We start from the raw sequence: 18,100 nt of genomic DNA, 5'->3' as shown, positions 1-18,100 counted from the left end.
TTCCTTGGGCTATTCCTGATTAGTTTGCAGGAGCATTGAGGCCACGGCTATTGGGACGATTAGAAAACGTGATGCTTTTATCCCAAACATGAATGGATATTAAAAGTCTTCTGGATAATGAGTTTGGATAGTTAAAGTTCACAGAGATTTACACAAAACTCAATATGTGGGGCGATCGTGGCTCAAGAGTTGGGTGTTCGTCTTGTAATCGGAATGTTGCCGGTTTGAGCCCCGGCTCGGACATTCTCGGTCGTTGTGTCCTTGGGCAAGACACTTCACCTACTGGTGATGGCCAGAGGGGCCGATGGCGCGATATGGCAGCCTCGCCTCTGTCAGTCTGCCCCAGGGCAGCTGTGGCTACAACTGTAGCTTGCCTTCACCAGTGTATGAATGTGAGAGTGAATGAATAGTGGTATTGTAAAGCACTTTGAGGGGTCCCGAAAAGCGCTATATAAATGCAATCCATTATTATTATTATTAAAACTGGTGAAGGTGAATTTGATTCAAAGCAGATAATTTTTGTTTTCTTTCAGTCTAGTTTAAGAAAAAATGCCAGGCTGTAATATCTCATTAATTGTTGGATGGATTGTCTTGAATTGTGTTTTATATTTGTGACTCTTGTTAAAGATTATTAACAGTTTTAACATCTGTCACTTTAATTAACAGGTTGTATGTTAAACCTAATTTTCTTTCCTATATTTTGAGGGATGTAGATTATCAAGGCTTGAAATAAAGCATTAACACACACGAGGGAAATTTTAAGATACGATAAGATTAAGAGTTTTATTGCTGCCTCATATCTGTCCTATGATCAGGAATGTCTTGAACTTCTGTCCTTTGCCATTTATATCTGCTATATATGTGGTAGAGTTCTTGTAGCATTACTCATCATATTGCCGTCTTAGGACATACATGCTACATTTATTTCTATATGTATAGACATATAAAATGTGTGTGTATGTGCACCCCCATGGGCTAAGGTGTAACCACCAGGTGCTCTTTCCATTTGATGTTTTCTTTTCCATAGGGGTCATATGAATGGCTCCTACAGCTGAGGTGGTTAGGCATCTAATCAAGATGCCTCCTGGGCGAGGTGTTCTAGGCATGTCCAAACGGAAGGACGCCCCAGGGTACACCCTTGCCACAGAGAGATTACATCTCTTGGCTGGCCTGGGAACACTTCAGTATTCACCAAGGTGAGATGGAGGAGGTAGCTGGGGAGATGGAGGTATGGGTTTCTCCAGAGGCTGCTGTCTCCTGGATAAGTGGTTTGGCACTCCAAACCACTGTAAGAGGGGTACATTTGGTACTTGAGGCAGTTGAGGTTCCCAAACTGTGGCCTGGCCCACAGTTTGAGAACCTCTGTGTTACTGTATGCCCTGTGCAGACTTTGTTAATCACATTTTTTAAATTTTACAAAATACATTGTATTCACATTCTTGACATTGAAATCTGGGTTTTGTGGTAACCTGCTTGCAAAAATTTATTTTCTGTGCAATAGCTCACAGTAGCTTGAGTCCTTCAGGGAAAAAGGTCTACACTGATTCAGTGTTAAAAATTATAACTATCTCCAATACATGCTTCAATTTACTATACAGACTCCAAGCTGTATAATCCTCGTATATTAATTTTATCTAAAAATAAAAAAACAAAAACAAGAAACCCCCCAAGCCTTTCAGTATCAAGAAATTCACAGTATATCTATTTCTTCTAGAAAAAGTGGGGAGTCATTTTAACCTGAGCTTTTACAAAATGATGATAATAAATGATCACTGAATAAAGGCCAGCTTCCTGACCTGACCTTGAAAAAGCCCTTGTGTATTTTGGCAGGTGGTTGTGGGATAAAAACCCTGACGTGTCTCTGATAAGAATTGTGTCTGTGCATGTGCCACGTTGTCAAACAGTGAGCACAGTGGTAAATTCAGCCCCCCACTAATTTCATTTTCTTCAAAACACAGAAGGGGACATCTTGCCTGAGCCATGTCTGGACTGAATGCGTCTCTCGGATACTTTGTGGCTGCTGTGACTTTTGTAGTCTCAGTTCGATTTCTCCTTAAAAAACGGCCACGGTTCAGCTTCATCTCAGAGTTTACGTCTTCTTTTATGCTGGTGGCATGTTGGCTGGAGGTGCAGACCATCGTGGAGGTGGGCGAGTGGGCCGGGGGTTTGGGCCCTGATGTGACTTTAACCATACTGTTTGTGGTATTGCTCACACACGGTATAATCTGTGGTGATGCATCAGGGAATCCCAGCCTGGCTGTGCAGAAATTCCTGAAGCTTGAGGCCACCACCGTAACCACACTGCTTGATGTTGCTGCCCAGTTTATTGGGGCTCACCTAGGCTTTCTTGCAGCCAAATACTACTGGAGCCTGGAGCTGACAGACATGCACATGATCAAAAACCTGATGATCAGTGAGTGCAGCACATCTCTGCTGGTTTCTGTGCTTCAGGGATTTTTTACCGAGTTTGCCTGTGCCCTCGTCTTGCACATCATCCACTTAAACCTATGCTGCCGATCTGCTCTGATCCGAGTGCCGCTGATTGCTGTCCTCCTAACGTTCCTGTCCCATTCAGGTAAGCCTGGGAATAACTGGCTTTCCTAATCTTTGTATTATTTAAACGTTTTACCTTCTGCTTTTTGATGCCAAAGGATCCATTATTTGCATTTGTTTTTTTACTTTGAAAATTCAGCGGACTTAAAGCTGAAAATTTAACAAAAACTGTATTTTTCTATTCTTTTCTTCAGCCAAAGGTTATACTTCAGCTTACATGAATCCATCACTGGCATATGGACTCACCTTCCACTGTTCTGGATTTACCTTTGCAGAGTATGCAGTGGTTTACTGGCTAGGCTCTCTCACAGGTAAACTGATTAAATGTGCATGTACTTTCAGGTCTTAAAAAATGAACACAATACATACAATAAACATTTGATTTCTAGGTATGACTTTGGCTGTTCTCCTGTACATGGGCCATATTCCCAGAATCTTTGCCAAGAATCTGCTATACTCCCAGAAGACACGTTTCAGAGTACCCAAGACAGACAAAGCAGAAAAGAAGAAACAGTGAAAGTTTTTTTTCTTAAATGCAAGTCTTGACTTACCAGTGCTCAGCTGTAAAGAGATGTTTTTAATTTAACAATTTATCAAAAATAAATAAATAAAGAAAATCTTCAAATTTTGTCCTGTTTCTTTTTTAATCATGACATAAGTTTTTATTTGAAAAAAAAACAAAAAAAAACAATTTACAAGATACATATGACAAAAATTAGCAATGTTAGAGTGTTAGCATTAAAAAAAACAAAACAAAAAAAACCCCCTTGTAATCAGAAAAGTAAAAAAAACAAACAAACTGTCAATAAAATTAAAATAAGTAATTTCATTTAAATAACATTCAAAAAAACCTTCTCTAGTCTGTGGGTGGATGTGACACAACAAAACCATATATTAGCTTTTATTAAGAACAGTCCTTTGTATGTTAAGCAAATAGAGCAGAGCCACGGCTGCTACGTGCTGGTAGCACCCGGAGCAGAACTGAGTTTTGATGTCTGTGACCTGTCATTCTTTGTGTCTTTTGGCTGATTTTTAGCAGAAGTGATTGAATCTGTATGAAAGAAAGAGAGAAAAAACAATCAGCACAAAGTTTTTGTCATAAAAGTCCCGTGCAAGCAAACATGAATTTCTTAATTACTGAATTTGGCAGCATGCTTATATAAGCCATATTGTGTTATGGTATGTTTCGTCTTAGATATAAGTTTTAAGTTTGTCACCTTTCTGCTTATGCTGCTCCAGCTGAGCCTCAGCTCGGTCTGCCCATAAACAGTAATCTGGATTATTCAGTAAGGTCTTCCTCTGTCCACAACTGAGACATCTCATCACGGTAAAACGAGTCTTCCTGTTTTTTCCTTATTAAAGAAATTCAGTTTAAATAAATAAGTACATTTTTAATATTTATTCATTATCAACCATTTCTGAAACACAGGACAGAAAGTGACAGCCTACATTAAGTAGGGATTGAAAGATAATAGGGGCTTACGTTTTTGTCTTGTTGTAGCAGTTACACCTGGGATGAGCAACGAGCAGCACCTCTTGCACAATGTCCTCTTCACCGATGGATCTCTACATAAATTGAAACATTAAAATGTTAGTCCATCTTTAAGTACATTCTGATTGTACTACTGTCCATCAGCTCCAAGACCAGTCTCATGTAAATATATGTGAATCTTCACACAGCTACACATTAACATCATAACACTTGTCCACACATTGTCAGTGTGAGACTGCTCTCATTTGTGAATAGAGCAGGGTAAACGTGGCAGATGTTCCAGACAAATGCCAACTGAGCTGCTGGTCCTTATGTGTGCTTGTGTAGTTCGTACGGTATCGTATATTTAACACCATTTCAATAACTTGTGTTTTTTTTTAACTGTGCCATTTTCATCTCAGTAGTTCAATACTTGATCTAAAGGGAGCTCTGTGGCACGCCGAAATATCCTGCATTACTCTTTCGCTCCCCAGACAATGTGATCAACGGGATTTGTTAAAAATCAGTATTTAAGTACACGTGATTATCATCTCAACTTACTGTCTGAGAACGAGACGCTTTGCAATCGTCTTCTGTGAGAAGCAGTAGAAACGAGCCAGCTCCACATTTTCCGGATTTTGAGCTAAAACACAATGTGCAGCCTGTGGACAAAACGTAAGAAACCAGCTGAGCGACCACATTCAAAACAGAGAGCATGCTAGCATTTATGTAGCATGTGACTGTAGCTGGCAGCATCGTGACGATAATTAACTAAAACTTTCTCCAACCTGGTAAAGGTAGTTCAGTCTCTGGTAAGCTTCTTTGTCTTTCAAGTGGAGCGCCATTACACACAAAAGTCAGATAACAAATTAGCCCTAATAGTAACAGCGGATTACTTCTAAGCACAGCAGTATGACCCTCTGCAAGTAGCTACAACTGATATACTTCCGGGTTAATCCTTCAAAATAAAGGCACACAACGTGATTCACACCTCGGAAAATCAAAAACACAAAATCATCAGATTAGGAATTAACTGTCTACAACCATTCAAAGACCCGACAAGCATCTTGTATCTTTGTAGTTTAGTTATATCAACATCAAACCATATCACAGAGAAATTATTCATTGATTCTACAACCAATTAATTGCAGGGCTTGTAATTCTTTTTCTATACTACTTTGACTTTGTGTGGCTTACGAAGTAACGGATGATCTCTTTACACATCAATCACATTCACATCCAAATCACAAAAGTAAAAACAGTTGAATTTATTTGAGTGTGCAGACAAAGTTGTTAGTTGTCCAGAAGAGAAACCGTTAACAAATTGTCTTTACCAGCCTTTGTATCCAACCAGTATCATATGGTCACGTTTTTCAAACTAGTTAAGTACACAATATACACATGGAAAAACAAGAGCATTTGTTTAGTCAACATGAACACAAAGGACAGAGTTCAACATACAATACTCATTTTTAATAACAACAGAGAAGAAAGTAGAAACCCTGTCAATCTAACATTTAAATTTACCTGTAAGGTGCGCCTCTGGTATCAGGAGACTATAAAGATACAGGGGAAGAACAGGTACAGTAGCTCTGTTGTGTGTAACAAATGTAGAACGACATAATCACAACACATGTTCATGATGATGACTCCACTGAAATGTTTCCTATAAAACCAATAAAAGAAATGTCCTTAAACAATGGGTGGATGTGGAAATAGCACAAGTGTTCACTGAATGAGACAATATGTGACAAGAAGGGGGACAAACATAAAATTCAAGTATCAAAATAACTAAGACACCGACAAGCTGAAAAGATCAATTACAAAGGTAGTAAAAATCATGGGAAGAGAGACACTGAGACAATCAACAATACATTAGGCAACATTTTGCATTTGTTTAAGGCAGTTGATTAAAAAAACTAAGTAGAACTAGGCATCTTCTTCATTCCAAGTTAAATACAAGCCTAGCCCTAACTTATCACCAGAAGAGTTGATGTACAAAATTAACTATGCCCGACTCTGATACTACGCACTTGAGTTTGACTTGTCTTCTGACATCTGAGAATGAATAGAGTTCATATGGACAGCGGTGGGGTTGTGCTCTAGATTTTTGGTCTTCTTCACAGTGAGGTTTGTCAGGGCTTATAAGGCTGGTGCATCAAGAGTGGCACACCACTCTCAGCCTATTGTCTGGCACAAAATCTAAATAGTTGGCACATATCTGTGCACAGCATGGGAAGGCAGGATAGCTACTTTCATCAGCTAACGATTGCTCTTCATGGCCTCCTTGGCTGCCAAGATGAGAGGTGTGAGACTGGAGAGGGGTTTCGCCAGCTTCAAAAATGGATGCTGAAAAAGATGTGGATGTGAAAAAAGAATATTACTGGCCTGAAACACAAACAAAGTAAAACACTGAAGAGTTCAAAGAGTAGCCAATAACTGGAAACGTTTGTAACCTGCAGGAGCTCTTTGCCACTGCCTCTTTTCTCTACATCCATTTCCAGGCACAGGTTTAGAAAATCTCTGAAAATTGGAGACAGCTTCTCAGGATTCTGAAGCTCAGGTGTGCCATTTGTAGCAATTAGGTATAATGCCTGCCAAAGGGGAAGAGACAAACAAACAAAAACTTTAAAGCAGAGTTTTGGGAAACAACACATTTAAAGGAAATCAATCAAGTCAAACTGGCTGAGTGGGAAATGTGCTACAAAAGTTAATGCTGCACAACTTTCTATATCTGCCTGGGGATATTCCAATCCACATGAGCACATTCCACACAAGAAGTGAAGCTTGTCACTTATAAAGTAAACAGACCAAGAGCGACAAAGTCAGAAAAAGCAAAGTGTGAAATATAGGCTAATAAAGTTCATTATAGTGGTAAAAAGGAGCAGGGTGTAAAGTCAGAAAACGTTAAAAATAAACAAAGACAAGTGTTTATCCTGCTTTTCTGTTGAATCATGGGAGTCTATGGCCCACAGTTATTTTCTAACTACACCAAAAGTCTGACAGACACAAATCACCGATTCAGTTTTAAGTGATTTACTGTGACCTTGTAGACACTGTACAGATGAATAAATTGGAAACATGTCATTTAAAAATGGTATATATTTCCCTACGCTGCTCTACACTATATTAAAGGTGTCTAAAGTAAAATGTGTGAAAGTGTTCTGCACTCACTCGTAGTGGATTCTCATTCAGGTAGGGAGGTTCTCCTTCAACCATCTCAATGGCCATAATACCCAGTGACCAAATATCTACTTTAGGCCCATAAGCCTTTCTGGTCACCACTTCAGGAGCCATCCAGTAAGGCGTGCCTACCATGGTGCTGCGTTTGCTCTGCTCTGGAGTGATCTGGGCGCAAAAGCCAAAATCGGCTGTCGAAGACATGAAGAAGAGTGAAACAATTTACACCGGAAGGATTTAACAATGCAATATTTATCATAATTACAGCACAGGACTCACTCAGCTTGACAGAACCATCCATCCCAAGCAGCACATTGTCACTTTTGATGTCTCTGTGGATGACCTGATTTGCGTGTAGGAAATCCAATGCTTGTAAACACTGGGTGAAAAAAAGAATTGAGAGAGGGAAAGATGGCGTTTTTTATTATACCTTTTACATAAAGTGGGGGTCAATTTGTTTTACAGGACTGCAAAATGTAACGTACCTCTCGGCAGACAGCAGCTATCTGGGCCTCATCCATGCAGGTCTCTGTAACCACATCTGTCAGCGAGCCACCAGCAAGATATTCCATCACCACAAATAACTCCTCCCCCATCAGGAAACTGGCACATAAAACAAACACATGTGAACAATCAGACAAAAAGTACTGTAAAAAAGTTTAAAAACCTGCCAGGCTGTAGGTTTACGTTCACTCTCACCTGTCTAAAAAGTTGACAATGTTTGGGTTCTTGAGCTCCTTCATCACTAGAATCTCGTTGATGATCAGCTCCTTCTTCGGCTGCTTTTGTAAGTTGATCTGTTTAATGGCGACCTGGCAGTGTGAAAAAACATATATGACCTTTAGTTTACTCTAGGTTTAACATTCAAAAATGTTTCCTCCTAATGTAAAGCGTCACACAGTAACCTATGAAAGACAAAGTAAAAAAAAACACATATGCATATCCCTTTAAGAGATAAAATGAGTTTCTAAGCAGTTTAGTGGATTTAGTGGTTGGTGCAGATGCTGGACTTTAGATACTTCTTGTTGCATAACAGATAGCTCTTGCTCAGTTTAACTTAATTCAACTTCTTCATTTTTTGTTTGCTACAATTAAAATAATAAAACTTTGTTTTTTATTGAGCTAGATTGCTTTTCATATTTGTGGCTACTATGACACAATAATTTATCATTTCTGGGGATAAATAAAGTACATCGTTCATCAGATCTACTTGTCAGGTGCATTGATGAAGACCCAACACACTGCAGTTCTCACTTTAAAGTTGTTTGGATGGGTCCCCCTGTTATTCTGGCTACACAGCCAACTACTCACAACACTTTTTAGTAACTACCAGCTGCCTCACAATCATTTTTATAAGCGAATAATAAAAAATAAACAAAAGGTGCAGTCCAATCCTTTCAAAAATGGCTTTAGCTTGTCACTCAGCCCCGCTTGCTATGATCCTTATTATTTTTCATTTTTTTGACACCACCTAGTCCATTACTTATTTAGTCTTTACCTCCTGTCCTGTGGATACATCAATGGCTGTGAATACTGTTCCTGATGCCCTGTAAAAAGAGGAAGATTATTTATTTACTTCAACACATATTCTAAGAAACTATACACTCACAATTATTCTTCAGATGCATTTTTACTCACTAAATGTTTTACTTAAAGTCAGTAATACTGAAGAGAATTTATGTTTGTATGAATTGAGAGGAATCACATCTTGATTAGGAATGTACTACCTGAGAAACACAAGTATTCATGTGTCACTTATAAATAACTTGTCAATCTTATAAACTAAACTTTGACATTAAACCCGATGCTGAAGATTCTCCGAACTAAAAGCTGGTTGTGAAATTTCACTTTCTGTTTTTGGGTGGGATGATCAGAAGTAAAAACAGAGTCAAACTGCTATACTGTTTTGTTTTTATAACACCTTCTGGAAAAAGCTTTTAAAAATCCTGCTCTGGAGAAACAAGGGATTTTAAAACATTAAACATATTAATCAACATTAATAATATGACACATCTGCTATTAAAAATGAAAGTTATTAGTCTACTACTATTTTTCTCATGGTAACATTGCTCCAGGGCCTTTTCACAACAGAAAAAAAAGAACTTGTCAAACTAGAAATGGTGAAACTGTTACAGGCAAGACCGCCCTCCTGGCAAAATTTTCCAGTAAATAACTTCACCAGTTTAAAACTCAGCTCCTCCTATTGTGAGTATCTACAAGAGACTGAACAATACCAATCTCTGGTGATTTAAAAATCTCATATCGCATATCAACTGATACCGTTTCTTTCAGATACAGCAAACAAACTTTCATTGTTATTTATTAGTTAATATATCAGTCCCTGCTAAGATAATATAACAGTCCATTTTAAAAACAAACTTGTTCATACAGCTACAAGCAGATGTGAATTACTCCTTTACGTTGCTTGTGGCATTTCAAACACTTGCTCACAAGAGGAAACTTGTAGAGCGGCCTCTGACGAATAAACTATTCAGTATCAGCACTACTAACGTGGACCAAGTGTGTTTTACCTATCGCTTCCTCACTTTCTAATTTTGCATTTCAGCCATTCATAATGTTGTTACCTATGTATATGCAAATGGATAATATCAATCAACCCCCACAATCTGATATCAAAAAGGCTATTCGCTGTAAATATTTACTTAGATCTGGACAATATAGATTGAAAATCAACTGCCTGTTTTATAACATAAACAATTAAAATTGTAATATAAAAAGTAACTCACCCCTGGCCAATCTTTTCATATCGGGTGTACTTCTTCTTGGGATCCCCAATACTGACTATGGTTCCTGTAAACCACATTTAAAACAGGTGTTAAAAGAAAATGGCAAATGGAAGTGACAGGAAAAATGAATTATGTCTACTGTATTTATGCGAGACTAATGATGAAGTAAGAAAAATTTACTCAGTTTGTCCATGATCTCTTCGTCTGACATCTTGCCCTTCCTTTTTTGCCTGTCTGCAGCCTTGGAGGCCACATCTCCGTCCGGACACGTGCTTGGAGCAGGGATGGGGTCGATGACAGAGCGAGTATATACCTGCAAAATACAACAAACATTAGCCAAAGATCAAGATTATTTTTAAATTGTTATTTAAAAAAGGAAAAACAAAATCATTAGAATTAGAAGTTGAAATAAAAATATTTTATAATGAATTCTGATAATAATCGTTACGCAGTAAGGCCAAAATCTGGCAGGTGACTTACACTCTTTGTGTGTTCTGGTCTTGGTGCCACAACTGGTGGAGGCGCTTCATCATCGTCATCATCATCGATGTCTTTGATGTTTGGAGATGAGGGTTCAGTGCCTTTTTTGGCAGCCTGGTATAAAGTCACAGCAGATTTTGTTAACATGTATTAGACAAAACAAATATATAAAAAATACCTTTTAAAAGTCCCAAGATACTTACGGACTGAGGCCCTACTGTAAATGTGTCTTTTTCTGTGAATTTAAAAAAAAGTGTGTTTTTAGTAACCATGGAGGTATAGTCAATTTAAAACTCAAAGTCTGAGTGTCATTAAGCTGTGACACTCACTGATCAGTTTACCCCTAAATAGGGTACCAAAAACATAACATTCTCACCAGAGGATGAGAAGCTGAGGTACTTCTGGCGACCGTTGCCTGTAGAGTCATAGAACTTAAGGACATCAAGCACAGCCTGTGGGTTTTTCTTCTGCTCTGACTTGGTAATGTTTGACGTCTGGAGTAGTCGAGCCCATTGCTCTGGCATACCCTATGTATTAAAAACAGAAAGGAAAATGTGTCCAATAATGTAAGCTCTAATCTAAAGGACATGAAAATAACCAAACAGCGAACTCACCGTGAACTCCCCTGTTACAGCGTCAAACCCAACATGTATGGTATGTTCAAAATCTGAAGGCGGTGAGATTTCTGGTCGCTCTTTGTCTCGATCTTTCTTCCTACCACCTGAAATTAAATGAACCTTTAACACTCGCTACAAACACTAGACTTGAACTTATTTTAGGCCAAACATTTAATCTTTTTATCTCACTTTTTTCAGCCCCAGAGAAGATTGAGATGATCTTATTGCGCTTCCTCTCCTCAGGCACAGAAGGCAGCGGTTTAGAGCTGTGGTTGGCCGAAAGTGAGTCTTTGCCAGAGCCAGTGCTGAAGATAGTGCTGCTCATCCTGACCGGAGGGGCAGGGGGTTTATCCTCAGGATCTCCGTTATCACACATGGCCAGGAGGTGGTTACAAGCCTCACAGGGCTAACCGGGACAGGAATACAGCGTGTGAGGATAGTAAGTGGTGAGGGAGGAAGGCGGCGCTCACATCAGCATGAGACACTAGTGTGTTCATGCACTGCAGGAGAAAGAAAACACCAAGAAGTACCTGGACAAAAAACAGATATATGAAAGAGTATAACTACACTGTAATAAAGCTAGAAATACAACAGGGTGTAGTGACAAGAAAGCAAGCACCCTCTATAATAAAATAATAAGTTAAATTTGCTACAGAGGTTCAATAAGTAGGAACATTGGAAGGTGTAATGTTTTGTAAGAACCCTGAGCAGACAGAAAAGCCTACACAAAGCCTGACATGTTTTCAGAGACATCACACTTTCTCTGTACTTGTGAAAAACCTGCTGAGACCTGCTGCACCAACTTTACAAAGTTAACTGCGCATAGAGTCGACAGGGGTACCCAAGAATAAACATAAGCATGGTACACAGCAGACTAACTCGAATAATCAGCTCGTATTCTAACATCTGAAAGGTGGAAGAGGAGCCCAGATGACAATCAAAGAACGAAGTTGCTCCTTATCTAGTGCACAAAAATGAAAAGCTTGCACCTACTTTCTTCATTTTAAGGTTTATAAAGTACGAGCACAACATAATGAATGAACCACATATTTCCATATAACGGTGTTCCTACTGTAATGTCTACTCAAAATGCCCTTCAAGAGAGTAACAACAGGGGCGGCTAGCGGGCTAACGCTAGGATAACTACTTGGCCAACAAGTGTGCTAGCCAGAAGCTAACATTAGCAAGCTATAATAGCGACTGCAAGCCTTAAATAGAGCTTTCAGCTAACGCTAACTTGACAACCAAGCTTGAAGGTTCCTCCCCATGATCCCCCAAAAATAACACTGTTAAGCGGTGCTTTAGAAATCACTAAACATACCAATTCACAAACTATTCCGCACAAATGAGCTTTATTTAGCTAAAGAAGGCGACGCAGGAGCAGAGAAGCTTACCGGAGAATCCACACCAGTTAAACTTGATTGGAACTTCAGTCCAGAACGATCCTCGACGGTGTGCAAAACGTCGGTATATCCTTTAAAAGTTATTCCACCGTAACAAGGGCTCCCTGGTGGTACAGCCGGCCTATAAATAACTCAGTACAAAGGTTACTCCAACTATTTACAGTGCAACTTTTCTTCTATCTTTTCGGCCCTTGGATAATTCCGCTATGGCGAAGGGGAAGCGGAACTACCGACCCAGCCCTGGCCTGTTCAATAAAATGTTTCAAATGAATGGTGTGTGAAGACCAGTGTTGGGCAAGTTACTTTGAAAAAGTAATTAATTATAGTTACTAATTACTTCTTCAAAAAAGTAACTGAGTTAGTAACTGAGTTACAATATTCTAAAAGTAATTAATTACTTGAAAAGTAACTATTGCGTTACTTTAAAAAAACAAAAAAACAAAAACGTTTAACCCTCTGGGGTCCAGGGTATAATTGGCCATTTTTAACTACTTTTGATTTTCCCTCTAAATTTTACCTTTAAAAACTATTTACTTTGCCTTGTTTGGTATCATCCTTTTCAGCACAACCTCACATGTCGGAATTTACAGTTATGTTTTCATTTTGACATACTGTATTAACACAATTGATCTAAAATCAGACAAAAAACATAAAATCAGAGTAGAAAAAAGTTATATTTTTTACTGTAACAACCACAAACATGTTTAATGAATCATATTTCATAATTTTAAATGCAAATATAAATTGTCAATTTTAAAATCCTATGCACAAGTTTTGCAAACAACAAAGTTATTTGCATCCATTTACCTTGATTTTTTAAATAACCATTTCAAACTATTTACAGAACAATCAGCTGTTCTGCATTCAATAAGATGCCACACAAATTATTTGTGCCACTCCAAATATTTTTGTCCACTATAAAGGAGAACATCACAGCCTGATACCTGCAAGCCTGACAGCAGCAGGTGTATCACTCCTTTTTCTACCTGAAGACAGCAGTCGCCTCATTGTTCTGACACTACACGCTAACCTCACAAGACAACACATTAACTACATGGCGAAGACAGTCAGCTATCTGAAGCAAAGAAGAAAGAAAGAAAGAAAGGAAAAATCAGAGCCCGTGTGCAAAACCACACGGATCATACCCGGAGCTCCAATAACACGTTTTTAAGCATTAAGAATAATAAAAATGTGAAACATGCTGAAACCTATTAAAGTGGACTTTTAAGGTAATGTAGTTCAGCATTTACAGACGTAATTTTCCAGCTGCAGAGCAATTATTTTGTAAATTATAAATGTAATGTGGCAGGTTTCTCTCACTAATCTGACATTAATGTAACGTTTGTTTATTTTCCTGCCCTAAGAAATTTTAAATGGCCTAATTTTGAAAGCCTAATTTTACTCAGATTTTTATGGTGTAAATGAAAAAAAGCAAATAACATACTAGCAAATTTACTTTCTATACACACATCATTGTTTCTCAAGCTGTAAGAAATGACAGAAAAATGTACAGACTTATGTTAAGTAACAAAGACTCATTCCAAATGAGCAAAATTTTTATAACAACAAATGCCTATTTTGAGAGAGGAAAGGCGATATAGACATATAATATATTAGTTATATTGAAAAAGGAAGATGATGGGTTAACTACTTATTAGTTTTCCTGCAGTATAGTTCATAAACTAGTTAGAACATAAACTAGTTAGAACTTATAAGGTTCTTCATCTTCTTTCCCCTGCTTCCTTTAGGGGTCGCCACAGTGGGTCATCTGCCTCCATCTCACCCTATCCCAACATCCTCCTCAATTTCTGACTGTGCACTTCCTGGTCCCATTTAATGACAATCTAAACATGTTCAGCTCCGCTACCGCCAGCTTGGCCTCCTGACTTTTTATCAGTGCCATCTCGTTTCAGGTCTCTCTACCATCATGTAAACCTTCACTTTCACTCTACTGCTATCCTTCAGTCACAAATCACCCTTGACACTCATTTCCACCAACTCCAACAGATAAAACTGACTTTATAACAAAAATGTCTATATTTTGTGCATATAGTTATCAACTGAAGTTAAAATAGGGCTAGATCGTACTATTCTGTATTAACAGTTTGTTCCACAAGATGGTGTAGAAAGTCAACATGAGAGGAAGAGGAAATATGGAGAAGCAGAGGAAGCACCTGGAAAGTAACCGTTATCAGCAGCAGCAGCAGCATCACCTCCCAGAGGGAAATCAAGTAAAACAAGAGGAGGAGTTAATGAGGATGCTGAGTATATTACTGGTATGATAAAAGCTGTTGGTGCTAATTTTCCCAGTCAAAAATAGCTATGAAGCAGATGCTATTTGCAGTGCGTGTGCTCTTACTGATATGTGATTTAGACAAAAGACAGTTGTGATCCTCTCAGGTAGAGAGCATATCCAGATCTTTACTGGGGGATCTCAGGTACATTTTCTTACTACACAGGAGCTGATACTTACATGAAGTATTTCTAAAATGCTGCACCTGGTGGTGAAAGTTCTAGTTAAATTTTACAGAGGGTGACTTCAAAAAACACTTCTACTGTGTTGACACTGTGTGAATATGTGCCTCTCTTTGCTCATTGGTGATGCATAATATGTTGCAGACTTAATTCTTTTTAACAAACTATGTGATTATACAATTTCTAAATTACCCTGAGCATTTTCTCTGCAAAACAAGAAAAAAATTTGACTGGCTCTTCATTGACTGCATTGTTTGAAGGCGTTTCCATGTTCCATGTTGTGTAGTGCCACATGCACTACCCAACAGGGTCAAAAACATACAACTACAAACGGAGCCTTGTAGGAGACCAAAATTGGATAACAGATGTAATAAGACAAGACAGATAAGCTGAAAGAATAAAAAACTTAGTTTTTCCTGACAGCATGCATGGCAGCACAGTTTGTCACTCATAAATCAAACGTCCAAACGTTGGCACAGGATGACACCCGGTACTCTGTCTCAAATGGATATGACCTTTATCTCATCATGGCATTCTTTAAACTGCCACAAGAAAAGAATACTGATAACATTGTTGTTATATTGTATTTATAGCAGTCTGAACTATATACATTTTATTCAGTGTTACAATACAGATTATACTACTGTAGACTCCAGTTTTATAATTGTGTTATTATAATAGCCCATTTTACAGTCAAAAATAAATGAAAATCACAACCAAATAGCCCAAAACTGAACAAATTAATTGATAAAAACATGTTCCTTAATTAGGTGCGCTAAACTGAACAGATAAAGAATCATGATCCTGCCAAAATGAGGTCATAGCAGGAAAAATGCTTGCACAGGTTGCAGGATTCACAAAGATAAACATAGTTACATTAGCTGGAATGGAAAAAGATAAATTCTGATATCTTTCAGCATTTATCTGTTGTTTCAGCAATATCTCAGTATTCTTTCCCATCTCAATTAGTCCTGTTCTCTGCTTGCAACATTTCTGCAGATAAGATGACAACACTGAAAGTGTCTCTTCCTTGTCAGTTTGATAAAAAAAATAAATAAATAATGCCAGTACAATTTTAGCTGTTTAAATGACTTGATGTTTCCACATGTATTTGGACAGTGCCACACAGCAGATCATTGTGACAAGAAGAGTCCCTCCGCATACATGTGCCACCAAAGACCCATCACCCACTGGGAGCTGGAAACTCACTGGATTGAGATCCTATAAGGCAAAAGGGAAACAAGTGAATAATTGAGTTTTGTTTTTGTTTTTTTTTTATCACCTTTTCACTCAAGATTTGTTGAAATATTGTTCACAATCACCTGCTGAGGCTTGACTTTAACCCAAGAACAAGTGCTTGAATTACTGACAGTGCATGGTGCATCCACAACTGTGTGAGGCTCTAAGCTGCTGAGCTGTGCGCCTGGATAAGAGAAATAGTTTTAAAGGAAAGTGTTTCAGAAAGCCAACGTGAAAAGGCTTTAAGTCACATTTTTGTTTTTACACTATAAAGTTTTGATCACTAAACTTATTATATGTATGTAACCTATGACTGTTGTATCCACAACCACAAAAGTGAAATAATTTGGTAATATTCATTGACACTCCACTTTCATAGAAAACAGATACAGATTTAGGTCCCACATCATTTAGTTTAATTATGCAGTCAGGTAAAATTGTATTGTGAACAGTAAGGTTGATTTAATGTATTTAGTTAATTTGTTTCATTACACATTATGACACAAAATTGTATTTTAAATATCACATTTGGTTAACATTGTTTTCCGTCTGTATAGATTTACACAGTGTCAGAAATTGCTATAAAATAAAATGAATCCACTTACATTTTTCTGACCGCAGCAGCAGCTCTGGAGCTTCTATGTCAACAGATTTAAACATTTTTCCATCAAACGAGGGCTTGTGGTAGCGACCATGTATTGGAATTGTTACTTTGAATAACTTGGAAGTTGGTCCAGTGGAGAAAGGATACACATAGGTGACAAATCCTGAAGCTTTGTGAGCAGGAACCTCAAGGTCAATGGCTGAATCTAGTAATATCTTACAAAGTTTAACACAGAAATAATTAAATAAAACATATATACTGTCCACATGTTTTGTACATGACTGTGGTTTGTAGTAGAATTTTACACTGTTTTATGCTATATCTAGTTGCTCGGCATCTTACCTTCCAATCGTTTTGATCACTAAGGGATGCAAGTTGATATGGATCAACATAGACATCTCTGGGCCATCTATGAATCAGCAAAACTTTGACACTACTGAGCTCTTTGGATCTGAACTCAACTGTAGTTGTCACCTCCCTAAAACATATTAGAAAATATCATTGATTTTCCTGACAAGCAGCCCCAAAGGCAGAACAGCTTTCTTTTGAGAAAACAAACAACCGAATACCTGTGGAAACCCTTTTTGTTGAGCTCCACTCTCACTGAAGAGGGCGCAAGCCACTGCCTCAGAAGATCACAGTGGTTCTGAATCTCATCTGCACAAATTAGCAGGTTACACTGATCAGTATCTCCAAGTAAAAGGTTTTTAAATTTGAACAAGATGCATTTGTTTTTCAAACTGTGCTAGATTATATAAGTCATGTTATCCATACAGGGGTATATTTACAGCACTTTTTTGTCTACTGTAAAAATACTATTCCTTCCTTCAAACTTTAACCCCCCCCCCCAAAAAAACAACAACAACAAAAAAAAACAAAACACAAACACAAACAAACGAACAAACAGAAACAAAAAAACCCAACAACTTAATTTAAATGACCTTCAATAAATAATAATGAGAGCTTATTGAATGACTATCGAGTTTTCACGTAAAACCTAGTTCACGTACCCTTTTCGCCCAAACAGAGACATTTCGAGAATAAGCTCAACGCAGAAACAACATAGAACAGTTTAAAATACATTAAAAATATAATGGCCAACGCTGAGGCGTGTTTATTTAACTCAAGCACAGCTACCACCGCTTAAGCGCTTCTTTGAAGTGTTTACGGAAGAGGATTTTTTTGAAGGCCCCTTTTGTAGTTTCAGGGAGCCTGCAAATGTGCCTGTGTAGAGATTGAAAAACACAAGCTTTTAAGGAAACATTTAGTAACATTTATAGACATAGAAAGTAGTTTTCAGGAATAAAATGAATAATGATGATACGTGAAAG

General features: G+C 38.0%; 4 protein-coding genes across 6 annotated transcripts; 1 reads left to right on the top strand and 3 right to left on the bottom strand.

Annotated features, from left to right (window-relative positions):
* The first annotated feature begins 1,772 nt into the window (after positions 1 to 1,772).
* Positions 1,773 to 3,152, top strand: aqp12 (aquaporin 12). Its single transcript, XM_084921952.1, has 3 exons — positions 1,773 to 2,575; positions 2,748 to 2,864; positions 2,943 to 3,152. The coding sequence occupies exons 1-3, from the start codon at positions 1,981 to 1,983 to the stop codon at positions 3,068 to 3,070; spliced, it is 840 nt and encodes a 279-aa protein (XP_084778078.1). The 5' UTR covers positions 1,773 to 1,980; the 3' UTR covers positions 3,071 to 3,152.
* A 36-nt stretch (positions 3,153 to 3,188) lies between these two features.
* On the bottom strand, positions 3,189 to 4,987 carry rpp21 (ribonuclease P subunit p21). Its single transcript, XM_084921953.1, has 5 exons — positions 4,813 to 4,987; positions 4,586 to 4,686; positions 4,037 to 4,119; positions 3,771 to 3,905; positions 3,189 to 3,604 (listed from the first exon to the last, which is right to left on the bottom strand). The coding sequence occupies exons 1-5, from the start codon at positions 4,867 to 4,869 to the stop codon at positions 3,507 to 3,509; spliced, it is 474 nt and encodes a 157-aa protein (XP_084778079.1). The 5' UTR covers positions 4,870 to 4,987; the 3' UTR covers positions 3,189 to 3,506.
* Positions 4,988 to 5,277: 290 nt separating this feature from the next.
* Positions 5,278 to 12,704, bottom strand: pak2b (p21 protein (Cdc42/Rac)-activated kinase 2b). 3 transcript variants are annotated; one of them, XM_084921949.1, is made up of 15 exons: positions 12,443 to 12,704; positions 11,238 to 11,578; positions 11,046 to 11,152; positions 10,808 to 10,958; positions 10,635 to 10,666; positions 10,432 to 10,545; positions 10,132 to 10,264; positions 9,952 to 10,015; positions 8,703 to 8,751; positions 7,904 to 8,016; positions 7,690 to 7,807; positions 7,484 to 7,583; positions 7,199 to 7,395; positions 6,481 to 6,618; positions 5,278 to 6,373 (listed from the first exon to the last, which is right to left on the bottom strand). In XM_084921949.1, exons 2-15 carry the CDS (start codon positions 11,422 to 11,424, stop codon positions 6,287 to 6,289), a joined length of 1,590 nt encoding a protein of 529 aa, XP_084778075.1. In that variant the 5' UTR covers positions 11,425 to 11,578; positions 12,443 to 12,704; the 3' UTR covers positions 5,278 to 6,286. The 3 variants fall into 3 exon arrangements, with proteins under 3 accessions (XP_084778075.1, XP_084778077.1, XP_084778076.1); XM_084921951.1 differs by having other exon boundaries at positions 11,238 to 11,548; XM_084921950.1 differs by lacking the exon at positions 12,443 to 12,704 and adding an exon at positions 12,370 to 12,391.
* A 2,143-nt stretch (positions 12,705 to 14,847) lies between these two features.
* pigx (phosphatidylinositol glycan anchor biosynthesis, class X) lies at positions 14,848 to 17,948 on the bottom strand. The gene is made up of 6 exons (XM_084922539.1): positions 17,780 to 17,948; positions 17,339 to 17,426; positions 17,112 to 17,247; positions 16,771 to 16,984; positions 16,249 to 16,349; positions 14,848 to 16,147 (listed from the first exon to the last, which is right to left on the bottom strand). Exons 1-6 carry the CDS (start codon positions 17,850 to 17,852, stop codon positions 16,010 to 16,012), a joined length of 750 nt encoding a protein of 249 aa, XP_084778665.1. The 5' UTR covers positions 17,853 to 17,948; the 3' UTR covers positions 14,848 to 16,009.
* Between the last annotated feature and the right edge of the window lie 152 nt (positions 17,949 to 18,100).

Source organism: Perissodus microlepis, chromosome 23 (assembly GCF_051167445.1).
Source record: "Perissodus microlepis isolate ML-2025 ecotype Zambia chromosome 23, ASM5116744v1, whole genome shotgun sequence".
In the NCBI taxonomy this organism is placed as follows: domain Eukaryota; kingdom Metazoa; phylum Chordata; class Actinopteri; order Cichliformes; family Cichlidae; genus Perissodus; species Perissodus microlepis.
This window is presented reverse-complemented; position numbering and strand designations above follow the sequence as displayed.